This window comes from Mustela nigripes, chromosome 12, assembly GCF_022355385.1.
Source record: "Mustela nigripes isolate SB6536 chromosome 12, MUSNIG.SB6536, whole genome shotgun sequence".
Classification (NCBI taxonomy): Eukaryota; Metazoa; Chordata; class Mammalia; order Carnivora; family Mustelidae; genus Mustela; species Mustela nigripes.
Window position 1 is genome coordinate 117,389,773 of NC_081568.1, and position 21,430 is coordinate 117,411,202.

At 39.1% G+C, this 21,430-nt stretch overlaps 1 protein-coding gene across 14 annotated transcripts in view; it reads right to left on the bottom strand.

Annotated features, from left to right (window-relative positions):
* The window catches only part of MCTP1 (multiple C2 and transmembrane domain containing 1), a 527,358-nt gene that overhangs the window by 71,032 nt on the left and 434,896 nt on the right, over positions 1-21,430 (bottom strand). For all 14 annotated transcript variants that reach the window (XM_059418251.1, XM_059418249.1, XM_059418246.1 and 11 more), the window contains one exon: positions 2,222-2,275. In XM_059418251.1, coding sequence (XP_059274234.1) covers positions 2,222-2,275 — 54 coding nt within the window. The remainder of the gene's footprint in view (positions 1-2,221; positions 2,276-21,430) is intronic.

The window sequence follows — 21,430 nt, forward strand, 5'->3', positions numbered from 1 at the left end:
TCATATTTCCATTGCTTATAGGAAAAACTTTATATTTTAACACATCCACTCTAGGAGTCTTCCATTATGCAGACCCCTAAAAGTCTTTTGCAAATTATTATACTTGAGATTTTCCTATTTTTTTTGTTCAGATACGATTTTTATGCTATCAATTCCATTATGAGTAGAAAAGAAAAGCCTCCTTATAGATCACTTGAATAAAGAGTCGGATTTATGAAAATCAGCTCACCATCTTTTCATATGGAAAACACACTGTTTGCCAGCACCCTGTGCGCAAGAATACAGCTGAATTCACACAGTAATTTAAGCACTCACTTTCAATCACCTTCGGTAACTAGATCTGAAAATGTGTTAGAACCCGGGTGTCAGTTTCAGACACTTAAACACTAGATTACAATAGATGCCACTTTAGAGGCTTGGTGCTCTTTCCACCTGGCATGTTCCACTTGACATCTAGGTTCTGGTGAGCTGGTTAACCAGGTGCGTTATTCGCTCCCCACTCCTAACATCCTCTCTATTAAAAAATGACCATCAAGCGGAGATGCGTGGTTTGGAGTATCAACAAACTGGCTTTAAAAAAAAAAAAGAAAAAAAAAAAAAACTCAGGTTGACCTCAAGCAGGGACACTGAAGTACTAGACTACACTAAGGGTTTCCATTTATTAACATTTTGGAGGGAACGCCTGCTGCTGGAATGAATCTTTATGGTAGCTTTAATAATAAAGCAGCAACAAGCAAGGGAAAATGGCTATAAATGGATGGCAGCTCAGTGTTTATCAGCAGAGAAATGATGATTCAGAGCTGGCATGTTGAGTTAAAATACAAGCTCTCTACAGCTCTACAACTGACCTTAACAATAAATCACCTCATTTATTGCCAGAAGTGTATGTTCATGTTCTTTAACATTAAAAACAAGCACATATGTGTTTTTGTAGAAAGGAGATTTTGTTAGTGTATGTTTGGTGATGTCGCTAATGACTAAATGATGTACAGAAGGAGAATTTCACCTAAAAGCTCTATCAATTTCAAAATGTTTGGAATGGTATTAGAAGGCAGAAAGTGTGTATGTGTGTGTCTATGTTTTCATTTTCCTTCTAGCCTTGAATATTAGGCAAGAAAAAAAATCATTTGGGAGTTTGACTCCCACAGTTTGTGATTTTTTTTTTTAAATTACATTTCTAATGCTTGGTTCCAGCATGCAAATTCTTACACCAGGATATAACTGTACATATCTACTAGAATTAAGATACACGATTGTTCTCCTTTATTAAAAAAAAAATAAAAAATTAAAAAAAAATCACTTCTTTACTATAAGAACTCTGGTTCCAGTGAAAGTCAAAATCTAGTTTTATACACTAAACAATTTGGGAATAATGAAAAAGGAGTGATATTCTCTTTTCCTTCCCAATCTCACTCTAGCTCTTGTAAGATTTTTTGATCTAGAAATGCTCAAGGATTTCGATAAATCAGCATCGCTCTTTCTTGTCATAAAAAGCCTTTCTTCTCACCCCAGACACAACTACAGTCATACCAGATCATTCTAATTTGTCTTCCCAGGGGACAATCATACCAAGAAATCCCAGAAACTACTGGGTTTTTTGTTTGTTTGTTTGTTTTTTGTTTTTTTACTGTGGTCACCATTCCCATGCCAACCAGTGATCAGAAAACAATCTCTCAGCAAGCTTTCCCAACCAAGGAGCCATAGAGTCATTCCAAGTCAAGCCTAGGCAAGGGCTCTGAACACTGGGATTATTTAAATGCCCTCCTCCCCACACACGTATGTTCTTTCGCTGCACAATTCCTGGAAAATTACAGATGACAATATTCATGTTCAACTTAAGCAGGCTGCTCTTTTTTTCCCTTCTCCCTTCCTCCGAAGTGTAGCCCGATTTGTAATACTCAAGATAGGACAAATTTTTGCCCTTCAAAAACAGTTGTCACTGCTGTTATCTTCACGAGAGCTATCAAGTTCCAGACAAGCTGAATTATTTTTTTTTGTTCCTGGCAGAAAAATATTTGACCCAGCACTGGACAAAAGCGAAGAGGATTTATAGCCGTCTCTCCTTCTATGCAACATGCAGTGGCATTGTTAGGATGATAAACAGCACTGTCCAATTTTCTGGACTCAAACACTTCAACTCCCTTTTTAACTGTCTGTGAAAACAGTGTCATGTCTACATTTCCCCATCCCCTGGTACCCAAGTGCTGGGAAAGATAATTACCTTGTCATCTTTGTCATCTTCTTCTTCCTCGTCCTCCAGCATGTCCTCCACTACCTGCAGACAGAAACAGAAGTCATTTTTGTGCTCTTAAAGCAGAGAATTTTGTTCTGTCATTTTCAACCTTTTGGAAATGAAAACTTCATTAACATTTGAAACAGATGCACAGAGAGGGAACATTTGATCTAGAGATAGGGATTAGGAAAATGCAATGACTTTAATTGATTAATACCAGGGAACTGAATCCCAGTCAGGGGAACCCTACTTGTGGGAGATGTTGTGTGACAACCTAAAGAACCTGAAATATGCATCAGGTAAACTAACATTAATTTCAGAGATGCTTTCAATCAGGAGATTTCCTTTTTACCTACTCCACTTTCTGTATTAATCAGACACTTTAAGTTCAGAATCAGATAACTAAGCAGAAAACAGCTCTGTTATTTCTGATTTACTTTTCACCAAACTCTAAGGTAAAGTAATTTCCTCGTCACTGATTTATGCCGGTGGCCTATGGCATTAAACTAATAGCTTTCATGGCTGAAATTCTACTTATTTTTAAATTTTTATTGAATAAATTTGATACATAACATTGGTTAAGTCAAGTATACTATGAGTTACTTGGATACATTTATATATTGTAAAATGATTGCTAATGTGGCAATATTTTATCTTATTACATAATTAAAAGTACACTATTTTCTATGTTCATTACACTGTGCATCAGATCTCTATGGCTTATTTACTATCTGTCCTGTGTGTGTATGCTATCCCTACCCTCCATCCCCCTTGGTGACTGCCTTATTGCTTTTTTTTAGAATCCATAAATAAGTGATATCATATAGTACTACACTTAACTCTGACTCGTCTTGCTTTTAATGAGTTCAAGGTCCAACCATGATGTCACAAAAGGGACACTACCTTCCTTCCTTTTAATGGAGTAATATTCTGTGTATATATACCATATCCTTTTTTTTTTTAAGATTTTATTTATTAATTTGACAGAGAGAAATCACAAGTAGATGGAGAGGCAGCCAGAGAGAGAGAGAGAGGGAAGCAGGCTTCCTGTTGAGCAGAGAGCCCGATGCGGGACTTGATCCCAGGACCCTGAGATCATGACCTGAGCCGAAGGCAGCGGCTTAACCCACTGAGCCACCCAGGTGCCCCTACCATATCCTTTTCAACCGTTCATCCACTGATGGGCATTTGGGTTGTTTCCATATGTTGGCTTTTGTGACTAATACTGTGGCAAACATGGGAGTGCAGGTAACTTTTCTACACCCTGTTTTCGTTTCTTCTGGGTATATACCCAGAAGTGTAATTGTTCAATCATAGGGCAGATCTGTTTTTATTTTGGGGGGAACCTCCATATTGTTTTCCATAGTGTCTGGACCAATTTGCGTTTCCGCCAACCATATGGGTTCTTTAGTCACCGCTCTCTATTCACCATTCTCAGCACCACTTATTGTCTGTTCCTGACGACAGCCATTCTAACAGATGTTAGCTAACTCAGTGGTCCACTGATACAGAGGTGACACGGCATTGTGGTTCTGACTTGCATTTCCTGGATACTAGTGATGTTAAGCATAAATCCATCTATCTGTCGGCCATTTCCTTTTTTTTTTTTTTTTAAACATTTTGTTTATTTATTTGACAGAGAGAGATCACAGGAGGCAGAGAGGCAGGCAGAGAGAGAGGAGGAAGCAGGCTCCCCGCTGAGCAGAGAGCCCGATGCAGGGCTCGATCCCAGGACCCTGAGATAATGACCCGAGCCGAAGGCAACGGCTTAACCCACTGAGCCACCCAGGCACCCCTGTCGGCCATTTCTATATCCTCTGTAGAAAATTGTTTAGTTCTTCTGCTATTTTTAAATTGGATTGCTTTTTTTGTTAGGGAGTTGACTGAATTCTGTAGATATTTTGGATGTTAACCCTGTATCTGAGAGATGGTTTGCAAAAATTTTCTCCCATTCTGCAGGTTGTCTTTTTATTAATTGTTTGTTTTGCTGTGCAGAAGCTTTTGAGTTTGATGTGGTCCCATTCGTTAATTTTTTCTTTTGTCATTTGTGGTTTTGGTGCAACCAAGGCTCAAGTTTCAATTCTTGTGGATAAATGTCAACTTTTGACTATCTCTGTATTACTTCTTTTTCTTCCTTTTTTATTTTGTGAATTGCCAGAGACTCTAATTTTAACTCTCTGATTTTACACAAGGGTTACATTATGAGAATGGACACTGAAAATTAGAAATGTATTCAGTAATCTAATGTATGTAATATGTATATATAATCCAGGTAGATGGGTATGCATGAATGTATTTTTTAATGACTCCTAGTGTACTTACTTCAGCATAATGGAATAGTCATTTTGGATTTGCTCAATAATTTACCCTTTCCTTGATTACTGTGTCACTGTGGCATTACAAATGGGAGCTCCCCTGTTTCAGGTGTTTTACTATGGTTTTATACACCTTCTCTCTCTCTCTCTCTCCCTCTCTCTCTCTCTCTCCATAGAAACCAAACATTTAAAAAAACTTTGGGGAGGGTTGCTCTTCAGCTAAGTGCCAACTTCTGATTGCATTGATGCCATTTCATATAATTTCTAATTCTTGTGGTGCTTTTCTTTTTTTATCCAGTCTGTATCTTTATTTCTGAATAAACTTGATAGAATCATGGTTATTAAATATTTTTAAATCTTTCTCCCCAAGCTCATAACTTTAAAAGATAGAGACAGTGAGTGCTGCTTTCATGTGGCTTATGATACAGACGGGAATATGTTATGAGTGAAAACTTCAATAGCTAAGACTGTGTTATGCAAAGAGCTACACAAACTGAGATAACATGTCGGGACTCTTGGTGATCTAATAATTGTTCTCAAATATTCGAAAAGCATTAACCTACTTAAAAGAATAGCCCAAACGCAAGCCTCCTTTTCTCATAAACCAATATAGAACCAAAAACATCTGTGAGATGTTCCTGTGAGATTGTTCCTAATTTAATGTCATACTTTAAATCTTCTATTACATGGTAGAATTTTGTGGTCTTTGCTTTGGACATTCAGCATTTCAAAAGAACCATAGTAGCACAATGTGCTGTTTCCAATATCTGGTGAGAGTTTACACTTATTCTGAAGGCATATAAAGCAATTCAGCCTCAGCAAGAAAGAAGGACTCTTAACATTCTCTCTAACACTATTCAGCAACTCTCTAAGCATTTACTGTTAAGCCCCTTGGCCAAGAAACACAGTGCTAGGTACTGTGGGAATACAAAGATGAATAACACAGATATTTCATCTATACTCATGTCAGCCCTCAAGAGGATTATAATTCAGTAAAATTTAAATGGAGACTATAAGCTAATCTTTCACGTTGGCTTTTAATTTCCTGAAAATTTGAAGTATTTGGAAGTATATAGACAATAATAGCAATAACATATAATCACAGTGCTCTATACCAGGCAATTCCAAACGGGGCCATTTTTGATGGAGGTTTCAATGGGAGAAGCAGCCACAGTATTTCAGTACTTCGTATTTCTTCAAAAGCATTCACCTAACACAGCAAATGGCTGAAACAGAATGCAAACCCAGACAGTGGGACAACTCAGAGATGGCTCTCACTCCCTGCCCAGTTCTTGGGGGTCGGGAGTGAGGGGTGGGGAGGGAAGAATTCACCCAACTCTCCTAAGTTTTGTTTAAATGATTATAATTTTGTATCTCTACTAAGATGACAGATTTAGATTAAGTAATTTGTTAGGTTGGTCATTATGATCCATTTTATTTTTCAGATAAAAGTTGTATATATGGGAGGTATAAAACAGATAATTTTGTTAAGTAATGTTTTACTAAAATTACCTGCACAAAGTCATTTATCGAATATGTCGAAGAAAAAGAAACAAATACTACAAGTATACTTTTACTCCCATGCATAAATTCGAACAATGTTTTTGCTGGTTATGATTAAAAATGTATTGGGGCGCCTGGGTGGCTCAGTGGGTTAAGCCTCTGCCTTCAGTCAGGTCATGATCTCAGGGTCCTGGGATTGAGCCCCACATCGGGCTCTCTGCTTGGCAGGGGGCCTGCTTCTCCTCTTTCTCTCTGCCTGCCTCTCTGTCTACTTGTGATCTCTGCCTGTCAAATAAATAAATAAAAATAAACAAATGTATTGCATGCTTCTCCTCTTCAATACTTATGATCGTGCCGCAGGTGCTAGGAAGCAAGAAGGGTGTTGGATTCTGCCTAGCAGATTGCAAGGTGCATAATAGGTGTTCCAGAACTATTTGTTGATAGAGTGAACAGATGAAAGCATCATCTATTCTTCAGAGCCCTCAACAAGATTGGGAAGGAAGTGAACTAGTTTGCAGAACTGAACTAGCTTATCTGGAAAGACGTATACTTAATCAGGGATGCAGATTAATAAAAGCAAATTTTCAAAATGCCTTCCAATATATGCCCAGAAACAGAAAGCATACCCATTTAACCTTTAAGATTTGGAGATTTCTACTTCCTCCAAGTTAATTTTCTACAAATCCAAAATATCATCGAAACAGCAAACAAGCCAATAGCTTCATTTACACATTTTCCAAATCAGCTGCGGATCTTATGTTTGAGAACGACTCAAAGAGGTCTACAGAATCAGGCTCTTCATTTGCGAAACCCAAACTGTTCTTCCCCTGCACAAGTGGGTAATTGGCTACGCACAATTGCTCTACAAATGTGCAGCCAGAACCACCCAATACAACCATTTGCTCTTACATTTGGCAGAAAAGTGTTGTGTTAGCTAGAGGCCGTTGTGTTGTGTTTTAGCGCTCTAGCGAGGGCTTTTCCCCTCCTCCAGTGCCTTTTTAATGTTACATCATAAACATCTACAAGTGAGGATTTATAATACAGATGCTTTCCTACGGATGTTTTGAAGCTGCTTCAGAATGTATCCCACTACCACGTTTCGTTCAGGTGGGGTTTAAAGTGCTCTGGAAACAGGAGATAATAGCACCTATCCCACAGTGTTGATTAAGGACCCAATGAAATAGTGTATAAAGTACTTAACACAGTTCTCGTATCAAAATAAATGTTCAAAAAGGTTAGCTATTAGTGAGAAGAAAACTAACATGAATTTAATGATATTTTAAACATTATTTTTTAAAAGATTTTTAAAATTTATTGGACAGGGAAAGAGAGTACAAGCAATGGAAGTGACAGGTGGAGGGAGAGGGAGCCTGATGTGGGGCTCGAACCCAGGGCCCTGGGATCATGACCTGAGCTGAAGACAGATGCTTAACTGACTGAGCCACCCAGGTGCCCCTTCAACATACATTTTTTAAAAATTATATTATTCTTTTTGTCCTGGGCAAAATATTCAGTGTTCTTTAGGACATATAAAATTCCAATTCATGTTTCACAGTCACCAAGAAACACATAAATGGACACAGGTAGAGGCGTGGATCAAGACCCTCCTTTAAAATGATAATGATTTCACTACTTTGCAGGCTTTAAGGGACCAAAGCAATGGATGGCTATGAAGGCAAGAGTGTTTCAGAAGTGGGGCTGTGCTTGAAGACATGAGCCCTGGCCAAATTCAATGAATACAGAAACTGCAACTAAGGTGTTAAAAACAAACTGAACGTATCCCTGAAGTGCATTTAGTGACTTCAAGAAACTGCAACCTCTCCCAGAGAACTCACGTAACACCTACCATGTAGAAAGAGAGTGGAGGAGTTTAATACCTAACAAAGAAAAACAAAATAAAGGAGTCCTGTCTCAAACTCCAGCTCTTTCCTCTTCAATAAAACCACATAAAGACTACATAGTTTTGTTTTCAAGTATATGAAGTCAAACTGACCAAACATTTGTCAACAATAACTTAATAACACATATGCAGAATTTCCTTGAGGAAAACAAAAATAAGTGTTGAAAAAAATGCATGTGTTAGAAAAGATACATTTCTCCAAAGTTGTGTTTTTCTTTTCTTTTTTCTTTCCCTTTTCTTGAGGGGGGAATCTCTCAGTTTGGCTCTAGAATTCTCTTTCCAAATTATGCTTTCTGATACCTTGCTTGAAAGCAAGTAGTATTAATCAAACAAAGGAAGGGCACTAGGGAAATCAGAAAGATGTAATGCAAGCAGTTAAAAGTGACATGACCTTCTGTAATGTCGCTCGTCGCAGACTTCTATGCCACACACTGGAGGAAGGTCTTGAAAGAAACGGATTCTTGGTACTATTCCTTGAATGTAATACTAATAAAGATGACATTTTTAAAAACACACAGAGACAGCCCCAAATGCAGCCTGCCAGCTACATTACAGCTAAAGAATAAGCAGATAACATTATTTTAAAAAGTGTAATATTTCTTCTTCCATAGTCCCTATTTGCTGAGCATTTGTCATTAACATATAAAATAGAGTATGTGGCTATACTTTTTTAAAAAATACATTTTCAAATGGAGCCAAACTCATCTGTAGAATCTGTATATTATATAGTCGCCCAGGAGCTCTTTTCGTATTATGACTTTTAATTATAATTCAACACAACTTAAATGTCTTATGATTTGCAAGGAAATACAATTTTATTTGGCTGAAAATATTAATAATGGTGTTGGTAATCTGAATACAAGTACAACATGTTTAATAGTACTGCCCCAGACAATGATGTATAACGGAGGGGACCTGAGGATGCAGAATAGAACACCAAGACAGTGAAGGGATGAGAAAAGGCAGACTCAGGTAAACTTCATTGTTAAAGTCCTCATGGGGTAGTGAATACTGATTACTGCTTTTTAATGCCACATTAGGGGGTGTGTCTTAAAACAAAGTGACCAAAGGGAGTTAAAAGGCCTACCAATAATTGTTAAAACACTTTGTATTTTGAGTTGCCCAGGAATAAGGTCCTCCACTTACTACTCTTCAAAGAAAAAGGAACCGAGAAAGAATCCTGGTCATGTCACCCTTGTAAGATAAGGACTGAGTACCACAAAGCCAGAAACTCCCCAAGCCAAAGCTGAGACAAACCAGTTTCTCTCATATGTTTACTTTTTTCCTTGGAAATAATCTTTGAATATAATAGATGTTTTGCTATGTTCAGAATGAATAGCTGCACAATTCAAATTGCTTTACTCAAACACGGTCTATAAAAAAGCAACACATTTAAATTAAAGAAGAAATCACTGCTGTCCAGATGTGCAACTGCATGTTAAAAAATTAAAGAAAGAAAATTGTCACAAAAGAAAGAAGTTTCATATTTAATTTCATATTCATAGAACATCCAAATGTGTACAGATGCTTATATTTGGACACATTACAAACTAAATGCCTATTTCCACCCTAGAGATACAGAGGAATTTGGAGAGAGCAGAATTCTTCAACATGGTCTGGAGTTCATTTATACCATTTTGTGTGTGCATAAACCAAGCAAAGCATGCATTTGTGTGCCAGTGAATTTATTACATGTGTAAATATCATATGAAATTATTGGAAGCCAATGGATTGAGAAGATGCTTATAAACACTCTGACTCTTTTGGATGGCTGAAAAGAACCAGAGCTGACCTCTGGTCCACCAAAGTCAGCTAAAGTGCCAAATAAAACGTGCCTGCTTCTCACAAAATTTTTGAGAAGGAACTTTTGCAAAATGAACGGCACAATTAAGCTGTACATATAATTTACACCACGTTTGGAAGAATAATAAGACTCATAAACAGGTCTGGGATACACTGTTTCATCCAGTATATCTCAAAAGCAACTGGATGTATGATGGCTGCTTAGTTTGATTCACGCTATTAAGGATTTGACCTTGGCGTATTTCAGCTACAGTAGTCATCAAGATAACTGAACCACTAGATGTAATAATAATTAGTGTGATAGGCTTGCCAGTGAGGTTGAATATATTGCAACACAAAAGAAGGCAGACTAAAAAGAAAAGCATTATTACTTACTGCTAAAAGACTTCCTGATTTTTACAGAGACACTCAAATACAATTATTTCTTCTCGCAGAACGCATTTCCTTGGCTCATTCTGGGAAGTGCCATGTTGTAATTTAGTCTGATTCTTAATAGGAAATGTGGCTTTAATGTGGCTATCAGATGACTTTTGATGCATGCCACTGATTACATACAGCCTGTATTCTGCATCATCAACAACAACATTCTTATTTGCAGTATAATATGCTTTGCTGTAAGGTGCAAGGGCATTAAATTTACTTTGCTGGCCAAGAAGATGTAACCTTTTATTTTTTTTAAGTGTCAGCTTAATATGCAGAAAACCTCTTCCATTATAAAAGACTAAATATAATATAAATTCTATAATCAGTATAAGCATCTGAAATGAATTTCTTTTCATATTTCCCTCTGAGTATTTTTAAATGTTCATTCTTACACTTACACAAAGCCCTGGGAACAGAATTCTAGTGTTTATTTGAACTATGTCTCCATCTAAAGGCTTCCCCATGTATTGTATTTTCGCTGGCAGGGAAAATTCTGAGCTTGGTGTCTTTAGGATATCGCATATTAATTTGAGCAGGGAAAAATAGGTCAACTGTTAACCTACAATGTGCTTTCCGAATAATAATGCTTTTTTGAAACTATTTTTTGGTCATGTTAGAAAAAAAATATATACAAAAAGCCAAAAAGAAAAGGAAAAAAAACCCCACAAACTGAAAACACTAGAGTTGTTTAATGTGCTTTGCAAAGTGAGATTAAAAGATAACTAGACTTGCCACGAATGGATGTTATAAAATTTAGTATTTTCAAAGGAAAATATTTTTTGCCCATTAAAAGTAAACAGATTTCAAATAAAGAAGAAAATTATGCACTCAAGCCTCTTATAAAACCAGATTTCCATTCCAGAACCACGAATTTGTTATTTTTTTAAAAAAGGCCCAATTTTAAATGTTTAAAATACAAAACAACCTTGGGAATTTTCATTTCAAATGAAATGTAATACTTTAAATACTTAAAGTATGTCATGAAGAGTCCACATTATCTATTTAAAACATTTTCTGCAAAGCCAGAGGAGGGACAGGTGCGACCTCCAGTCTCCTCAGAAACATGCAACGTTCTAACCCCAAAGATAGGCTCGGGGAGCATTAAAGCAGCAGTAGTCAAGAAGTTCCCTTTCAGGTAAATGTATAGTTTTAGGACATGGACTAGAGAAAAATGCTACACTTTTGGAACAACAGAATTGGAAAACAAGACAAAAAATAATTTATATTGGAGATTAACATTAGCAAACTTCTGGACCGTACTGCTCTGCTACGTTCGATCCACTTTTTTCAGAAATTCTCAGCTACTCACTATGTTAAGCAGAATGCAGGAGATAATGGAAGGGGTGAGGGGAATCGGTGGACATTTGTAGAGAAAAACATTCTGGCACTAATTTGATTCTCTTTTTCTTTTGTTCCTCTCAGTCCTAGAATATTTCGAGGCCTGAGAACATTATGTGAAAAAAAATCTAAAAATAGACTGAGTTTTTGAATGTCAGGAAATCATAGAGTCCGAAAACTTGAGTTTTTTCTTTATATCCCTTTTCTATAAATAATAATGATAAAAATATTTTTTAATCTCTTTTTGATAAAGAATAATCACCTCACAAAAGAAAGCCCATGTGGGTTTAGACCTACATTTGAACTGGAAAGAATGTCTATGGTGAATGGTGAATTGTAGCATAAAAGCCTGAATGAAAAGAATGTTCACGAAACCTCACACAAAACCTCCGTAACCGTTTTATCACAAGCTTCCCACAATATAGCACAAGAGCTCTATATTCTAGGAAAAGCTTGCCTGGTCCACTTATCATTTCTGCTTTATGTAGTGTACTGTATGATTGCTAAATTAGTGCATAATGTATTTATAATATTTATAGTACCAACATTTAGTTAAATAACCTTTATGTAAGATTTATGTTGATTTTTTTTATTTCTCATTTAATGGCAAATTATGAAGAGCATGTTTCATAAAGATAATTCTCCATTTAAATTCATCAGTCCATTAAATATTAAAATTATGTTTCTGATGCAATCGAGAACAAATTTGTCCAGCTTCAGTGATTATTTGCACTCATAAAAATTAGGCTTGATTAATAAAATTTAAATGCTTGATTAAGTTGACATTTTCATGTTCTAGTCTGATTTATTAAAATTAGTCCCCTTGCCCAGGCCTGGTATGCTATGTAGGTTTACCTTTCTCCTTCTCTTCGTCGACATCCGGAGTGAGGCTGTCAGGAAGGAGTATTGTGTTTTTGGACTCAAAGACGATTTAGACAGTTTCAGGAAAATGCCCTGTTCTTTTCTCAGAGTGCTGCCGGCCTTTGTCTTTATGCATTGTGCCTGCTGGAGGTTTGTATTACAATAAACAAGAAAAATGTTTCTTTCAAATATCTATTGATATGATCTAGAAAACGGCATTTATTTATGGTATTTCTGTAAAATTCAGTTACCAAGAAGTTTTCATCTGTAGAGGACTGGTCAAATTTCTTCATCTGCTTTTTTTTTTTTTCCTGATAAAAGTACAGTTTTTATTATTGTGGGACTCCCACACACATAGCAGGCGGGATTATAGACATGGGAAATCTTTCTGTGGCAATGTTACTGTCTTGATCTATAAGCTTAAAACCAAGACTGATGGTCATGGAAAACCATCCTCTTCAAGAGCACTTACAAGGGAACTTTTCAAAAGAGGAAGTCACGTACAACGTCTAAACCCTCATTGTACCCTTGCTGGTTTGTCCTGCTTTCTACATGCGCAGGTGCCTAGTTGTCATTGACTAAGTCCTTGCTGTATGGTTAAGACAGTATGTTGTCTCTCTCTCTCTCTCTCTCTTTTTTTTAATTTTTAATTTTTTATAAACATGTATTTTTATCCCCAGGGGTACAGGTCTGTGAATCAGCACTCACCAAAGCACATAACCTCCCCAATGTTGTTGTCTCTTTAATCGTCACAAAACCTCAGCAAGGTAAGGTTATTATCCCTGTCTTAATGGTGAGGAAACTGAGGCTCAGGGGAATGAATAAATTTGTATGGCTAACAAGAGGAAGTTCCCAGATCTTCCTAATTTCAAAGTTTGGGCTTTTAACCTCTACCAACTGGAAATGAGTCATGGTAACGGTCATTTTTAAGTGTTTTTGAGGCTATCCGTGGGAGTGTAATTCACTTGGAAACTTTTAGATGAACCGACTTTCTCTCATTTAAGCATGCTAACAGAATATTTGGTTATTTTTTTAAAAATAAATGATGTGGCATCATAGTTATTTTTTTTTCCTGCATAATGGAATAAATTCAGTGATAAATGACAGGAAATGCCCTTGAAGGCACATTTTAGTTTGGTTACCTACACGTACTATTAAAGTTCTACATAGAAGAAGATGGAAAGACTTTAGAATTGCAGGCTCTTGATAATGTATACTACGTAACGCTAAACAACAACAAAATGAACACAAACCTCTCTGAGTTACTAGACCCCTATCAGAGTTCAAATTTACAAACATTTTCCACAAGCAGATAAAGACATACCATTTGGTTCCCACTTTTAGCTTGTTAACTGAGGTCTTTACTTTCTTACCACTTTTCTGATCCAGGGGCAATAAATCTTCGCAAATATCATAGGAAACTCTGTGCCAACACCAATCACTACAGAGGGCATGATGCTTAGAACCAGTAATGCAAACTAGTCATGAGGTCATGGGTCAGCCACAAGGTGCTTCTGTTGACCCTATATCCTACCTCCTTCACTATAAAGTTCAAAGGAGTTTTGGCTTGCTACAAGGAGAATGCAAAGTCATTAAGAAGGAACAAACAGGCTATCACTAAAAGCAGGGAGAGTAAAAATAACACAGCCACCCTGAGAACTGAGACCAAAATGATGAGCACCTCTCTCCCCCACCTTCTCCATCTCCTTCTTCCATTACAGAAGCAACAAAATTGTGGGGGCAGACCTTTTGGAACAATGGAGATAATAAAACCATTTGGTTGACATACAGAGGTAAATGCTGGGTTTGGACACTTTGGAGAACCATCTAGGTGATGAATTCTTTGGATCCAAGGGAGGCTTTGAAGGGAGTTTTAGAAAGCTGGTTTTACAAGGAGTTTCTAAGGGCTCCAGGGGTCATCTGGGGCCCAAATAAGAGGCTATAGGTTATTTATAGGAGCAAGAGCTTCAGGTTTCTCTTAAATTTGCCCAGACAGTTCATTTAGTGGGAAAGGAGCAAGATTTCAGGGCAGAAATCCTCTAGAAGAATGAAGCTCAGCTCTTTACCTTGTAATATTCTCACCTGTGTCTTTGGAGAATCTGAGCAAGTTGGGTAGGATTTAGGCAAAATTGGAGAGTAACTGGAAACATCCTCTATGGTGGTTACCCCTAACTTTAAATTCTGTCTTCTGAGTCCTCGCAGATCCAAAGCAAGCAGTATGCCTTCCACCGAGGAGAATCCTCCGTAAATTGACTTTTAAAAATAGAAACGCTTTCCTTTACATCTTTCTCTATAGGAATGGACATGTCACGTACAGGTGACATTCATCTTCCACCATTTTACAATTTTATCTTTCCAATTTGAAGTTTAGATGAAGTCTGAGAAGACAGCAAAAGGCTAGCCAATAAACTGAAGAAGTATGAAAGGCAAACACAGAGTTAGGGAGCAAAACGGACAGACTGAAATGTAGAATGGGTGCTGTGGCCACAGATAAACACCCCCTTTCTTTACGTATGCAGCCCACGCACAGACATCTGGGGTCATCTAAATGTCTTTTGGTTGCACACGTGGCACATCACCTACCTGCCTCTATTAGCACACACTCGATTTAGTTATTCATTTCCTTCTAGACCACAAACTGGCCTGGGCAAGGATCCTGTCTTAATCATCTTTGGAACAAGAGTTAGCACTGTGCCTGGAGATGTTCAATACACTTTCACTGAATGGAAATACTTATGCATAAAAATTAGGCAATTTTTGATTTGGAAAGATTAGACTAAAATATTTGTTCATTCATCACAGTTTTTGAGCAACTACTACACTGCCACGTCTGCGACATCTCGTTCCGTGCGGGGATTAAATACACAAATGCAAAATACAATGAGAACAATTTTAGGCTGGTAAGGAAGACCCACAGTGGTGCGACTATTACAATACAGTGAGAGGGATATGGGGTCTGAGTAGGGTGAGGGTATGTGTTCTGAGGGTACATGTTGGCAAGGGTAGGCTGGTGGTAGGGGTCAAGAGTAGGAGGGAAGTCAGGGATGGTTCTCCAGATAAAATGAAAAACATGCTAGGTAGTTACCCAGGAACATATACACAAAATATTAAAATCCTACTGGCTGGCAAATTAGTATTAATTTAGTAAGCCAGAATGCTCAAAATGCACAGGAGCTCTGACCCAAAACTCCTACAATGATTTCCTCAAAGGGCATTACCAGAGACCACATAGAGGATCTGGTCAAAAGATTTCTCTACAGCATTATCTGAGATGGCAAAAATCTTTGAGACATTTCTAATGTAAGTGTTCAAGAAAAATTAATTAGTCACATGGTGAAAACTATGCAGTCACTAAAAATCCTGTGGTTTTCCAGTGATTTAAGGGATATTTCTAAATAGTGTTGATATAAAGAGTAGGTATACTAACAGTACATTTAATGTGATCCAATTTTTGTAAAAAACAAAATATGCCTGACGAAAAACAGTAAATTTATTTTAGTAAATTTATTTTTAGAGAGAAGAATAGATGGCATAGAGAGAAGGTATCACTATCTGGGAAAGCACAAACAGCCTCCACTCAGGATAACTGCTGCTCCCAAAGCAGCTATCATGCTGGCTACCCTCAGTCCCCATCTCCTATATCCACCAGCCCTCAAAGCTTCCCTTTTCCCCAAGGTGGAAGGGGAGAGCCACTGTTGCTGCTTCCCCCCCTCCAGCCCAGTCCCCACCTCATGATCCCCTGGTGACCTCCAGGACCAGGACACGCCCTCCTCCTCCTAGTTGTCAAGGCCATCCAGGTCCCCCACAGCCTGAGGAGGAACCTCAGGGGCTGCCCCAGCATGAGCACCGGGAAAGCCCACCTCAGGGACTGCAGAAACACCATATATTGTACTTGCAGGTCAAGCCCTTTGTGCGCAGCTCTTTGGGCAAGCACTTCAGGAACTCCAGCCACCTGTCACATCATCACATCACACACTGTGCCAACCTGCACGTCCCTGCCCCCCGCAACCCCCCGCCCCAGACAACTTGCAGCCGGTGCAGCCATGTGCTTCTGTGAAGTTGGAGACCTGGCCTGTGTTGCCCCTCCCTGGGCCACTATGTTTGTCCCCCACACACTGACTGGCTCTGCAGAGATTACCAACTTATCCTGAGCCTCAGTTTCCACATCTACATGATGAGAAGGGCATCATCCTTTTTTTCCCGGCTGCTTACTGTGTTTTATGGACCAAGCCTTTGCCCTCTCAGGGCCTGCTGAATGGGTGCCAGAGGAGTGGGAAGATAGGGATAGAATGCTGGCCTGGGAACCAGAACCAGGGTTCTGGTCCAGCCTTGCTGTGTGAGTCTTTACAAGTGGCATAACCTAGGTTTCCTGCTCTCCCAAGTGCTGAATACTTATTTTGCAGGTAAAAGAGATGACAAAAGAGCAGGGACCCTGTCTAGTTCATTTTTGTGGTCTTCCCCTCCCCCACCTTTTACCCAGGACCCTCACCTATTGTTCAATAAACATGCTGCCCTTAAACACAAATTAAAAAAAAAAACAAAAAACCAAAAACAAACATACAAACAATTCTGCTGGAATCCAGGGAAAGTAAAGCTGAAGTTATCTATGGTTTGGGTGGGGCCTGCTCATGAGGCTGTCTTCTATACCATTCTTGAAGAGGTTGGAGAAAGACCAAAATAGCCAGACAATCAGAATATTGTTTCAGAACAGATCACCTTCCTAAAGCTCTTGAGAAAAACAAACAAACAAACAAACAAACAAAACAAAACAAAAAATATGTGCGACTGGGATAAAGTTACCAAATAAATACAGAACATCTAGTTACATTGGAATGCCAGATAAATAATGAGTATTATTTTAGGATAAACATCTGTTTATCTGAAATTCTAATTTAACTGGGCATCTGTATCTCTACTTGCTAAATCTGGGAACCCTAAATTGGGGGTGAATTCAGAGAGTTTTAGGAGCTGAAGTTTGAGAGAAATCTGTAGGGTAGAAGGCCTTGTCAGCTACCAAGACGGAGGGGATAGTAAATAACATGGCAGTCAGGTGGGGGGACATTTGAACAGTGTCGCAATATTGTGGAAATCTGTTGGTCAATGTCCAGAGCCTGATGAGGTGATGATCACTGATGTCTGGGGACACCAATCTATACAGTGAGTGATTATCTGGCACAGCTAAGCGGTTGGTGAATAGCTTTCAGAGGAGTCATAGGGGATGAACTTTGTACTGACATCTGATTGGCTGTTGGTTTCTACTTTTTTTTTTTTTTTAAATTCTAGTGACGGTGTTAGAAAACGAAAGGTCTGGTTCTTTTCATGGTCCTTCTCAGATTTTTGCAAGCTGGTGACCTTCTGAAAAAATTGAGAAAATTGCTGTTGAAATAAGCAGGAAGAAGAAAAAAGTGATCATCCATTTTTAGATGTGTTTACAGGCTGTATGACTCAGTGCTGCTTCTGTTAAGAGCAAGTATGTGGTCTTTTTTGGTACTGAGATGCAAACAGAGGAGGCTTGTGGTCTATGCTACTTTCCGTGAATGATCAAGTATTGAAGTAGAAAAGGTCTAACTGTACATTCAAAGTGTTTTGCTTATGGAGTCCTCTCTCTTCTCCTCTCCATTTTGGCCAGCCTCTAGATTCTGTCAGCAATATCTCACTTGTTCAGTAAGCTACACCTTCAAATATTGCACCATGGACTTCTTTGAGACCAGCCGAGAAAATGATCAATCTACCTGATTCACAAAAACTCAAGTCAAACAAGTAGATGATTCTTGGCTGGCTTGTATTTGCTGGGCCATCCCACATTGTCCCATCACCAGCATTTCTAGCAGCAAAGAACATTCTCTCCTCATAAGATTTGTTTCTAGAAATAAGTACTCTGGCCCTAACCAAACCAGATCCAACAAGAAACAATAGCCAGTACCATTCTAATGGGTGAAAGCAGAATCAAGGGTTTTGCCATTTGAGGAAGCTAACAAAGCATTTCAGTATTTACTGAAATAAGTATTTTAGCAAGGCAGACTTTGGCTCAATTTGTGTCACAGTCAGATCATGAATCAGAGAATGATTTCATTGATTTACCCTACTCTTCAGTCTTTTAATGCCTCCATTGATTAGGCAAGTGAGACTGCTATGTGGGAGGAATATCATGACAGTGAAACTGAATGTTCTTTTAAAGTATAATTAAAAAAACACCTCTTGAAGAATCTTTGTATGTCAAAAATATTCAAAGACTTTCTTCCCTAATATGAAAGGTTCTCCACTTTGGTTTAATCTTCCCATCCATGCTCACCTGGTTTGAGTGAAGGTAGTCCTACAGGTCATGAACAATCCTGAAATTAGTGGGGTCACCTGGGATCAAACAAGGGACCAATGCAAATTCTTGAGAGGTCACTGGGAACTTCACAAGGATTTGGGGGAATACCTGGGATTCCACATCAGGCTCTCAACATTTAGAAAATAAGCCCTTGGGACAGGCACGACCAAGCATACACCATGAAAATAGCCTGGGTTTCAGAACAGGGAAGAGCTGGGTTCACATCCCACTTCCTCTATGGAACTCATTATTTATCTTCTTTGGTTCTGAATTTCCTCGTTTGTAAAATGATGATAAAACTAGTTAGAACAATCTACTTGATAAGGTTATTGTAAAGAATTAAAATAGATGATGTGTCTAAAAAGGCTTAGCAGGATACCTGATACATAGAAGTTGCTTAATAAACACCTGCTCTATTTCTCTGAAGGCAAGGAGGAGTTGGAGGACGGAAGTGGAGTGGGGGGCAACGAGGTTTTCCAGCAATCTGTGTTCTTGGAGGTGGAGTTAATGCTGCTAGATCTTCTAAAACTCAAGGGAGAAACTTGCTCTAAAGCTCCCCAGGGAGGCATGGGATGTATCAAAATGAAGTCTTAAGAGTCATGCACTTGACCGGTGGTTAGGGGTCATATTTCAGACGGACCAACAGACTCTAATACCCATTCTGCTACTTTCTAACTGCATGCCTTTTCTAACTGCGTGCCTTTGGGTAAGTTATTAAAGCTCTCTGGCCAGTTTTCCTATTTGTAAAGCAGCGAGGACACCCATCTCTTAGGGGGTGCAAGAGACCCCTGGTTTGCTTAGCCAACGCAGGTCTTCCCTTCTCTGAGCCTTGGAGCCTACTCTGTAGCTTGTACCTTCCCCCAACCAATGAAGGTGGCTGCCTGGAGCAAGGCTGTACATCATAAGGGCTGGAGGCTTAGAGGCAGAACCCCACTGTCTCACAGAGAGACAAGTGTGTCCTCTTGCCCCTTCCTCAGCTGTGTCCAGGGAAGTCTGAGCCTTGCCTGACTCAGGGTCAGGCTGAAGGGGAGGAGCGTAGACAGACAGATGTGCTCGTGGCCCAGGAGTGGAGGACAGCAGTGGTTAGGTCTTTTCACGGTTCTGCTTGAGTTGGATTAGCTGAAAGGTGAGGAAGTTTAAGCCCTTTTCAGTTCCTATTCTAAATAAATGCTTTTGAACAAGAACAACAAAAAAGACTTCTCTGAGACTTGGAGACTTGATTCCCTCCTCTCCAGGAAGGGCTCTTGTGGCCACGCTCATTCCACCTGTGCTTGTCCCCTCGCTTGCCACAGAGGAAGAGACTGGGCAGCACTTGACTTAGGAGGACCCAAACTATTGGCTGGGCTGATAAAATCAGCTTTTCTCTCCTGGGGGCTGAGATGAAGGTCACGATGAAACAAAGTGCCTAACAGGGAGCCCAGGGTAATAAGGATTCAGCGGGGTTTATTTATTTATTTATTATTAAAAAAAATTTTTTTTAATTTTTTGGATATTTTATTTATTCATTTGAGAGAGAGAGAGAGAGCACAAGGAAGGGGAGAGGGAGAGGGAGAAGCAGACTCTCTGCTGAGCAGGGAGCCCGATGCGGGACTCGATCCCAGGACCCCGGGATCATGACCTGAGCCGAAGGCAGACACTTAACAGTCTGAGCCACCCAGGCGTCCTGATTCAGTGGTTTTTAAACCCAAAGCAAAGGTAACTTCCTGGCATCTGCTCCTTAACTTTAAAAAACTTCAGTCCTTGGGGCACCTGGGTGGCTCAGTTGTTAGGCATCTGCCTTCGGCTCAGGTCATGATCCCGGGGTTCTGGGATGGAGCCCTGCTTCGGGCTTTCTGCTCAGTGGGGAGCCTACTTCTTCCTCTCCCACTCTCCCTCCTTGTGTTCCCTCTCTGTGTCTCTCTGTCAAATAATAAAATATTTAAAAAAACAAAAACAAAACAAACAAAAAACTTCAGTCCTTAGTAGCTACAATGTGGATAGTTGGTACAAGCCTAATGGGCACTGTGGGTGTGGCCAGGGGTGGGGGTGAGGTGGGGAATTTTACTCCGGTTTTGAAGTGACAGCTCCAACCAAGACAAGCATGACACTGCTGTCTTTATAACCCATGCCAAAGACATTTCTCAATGAAACATGTATTTATTAAATAGTTCTCCCCCCAACGCAGAAAAGCCTAACAATTCTCATGCCAGAAACTTTAATGTCATGGTGTGAGTGTAGGTAGATTCAGATGTAGGAGTGCTTATTTTTAACAAGTCCAATTGGGAAACAGCAGAGGTGAGATACCATTTCGAACCACGCCTCTTTCTCACGTGCGCGTTCGAGTCTATAGCATTAGCCTCACGACCAGCTGTTTCCTCACCCTGTCCTCATTCAGCTCATTAAATGCAGCAAAACTTCCTCAGCAAAGATTACATCTCATTTTTCTCATTAAACCAGAACAGGCACCATGTCAGGGAAAAGATGGGATTTAGCTCCTGCGATCTTACATATCCAAGAAAGGATATGGTCTCCATAATAAACAACAAACACACAAAGAAATCCTTTCCTATTTTAGTATTAATCTCAACCATCAACCCATACGGTGAAGATAGAATTTTTGCCCATCTGTGAACTTCTCATCTTTCCCCGTATTTTCTTTTTTCTTTGAATTTCTCAGGTCATGAAAATGTTATTCCTTTTTTTCTCTTGCTATACAAAGCTCAAGGTCAATTTGACTTGTTTTTCTTTTATCATTTTCA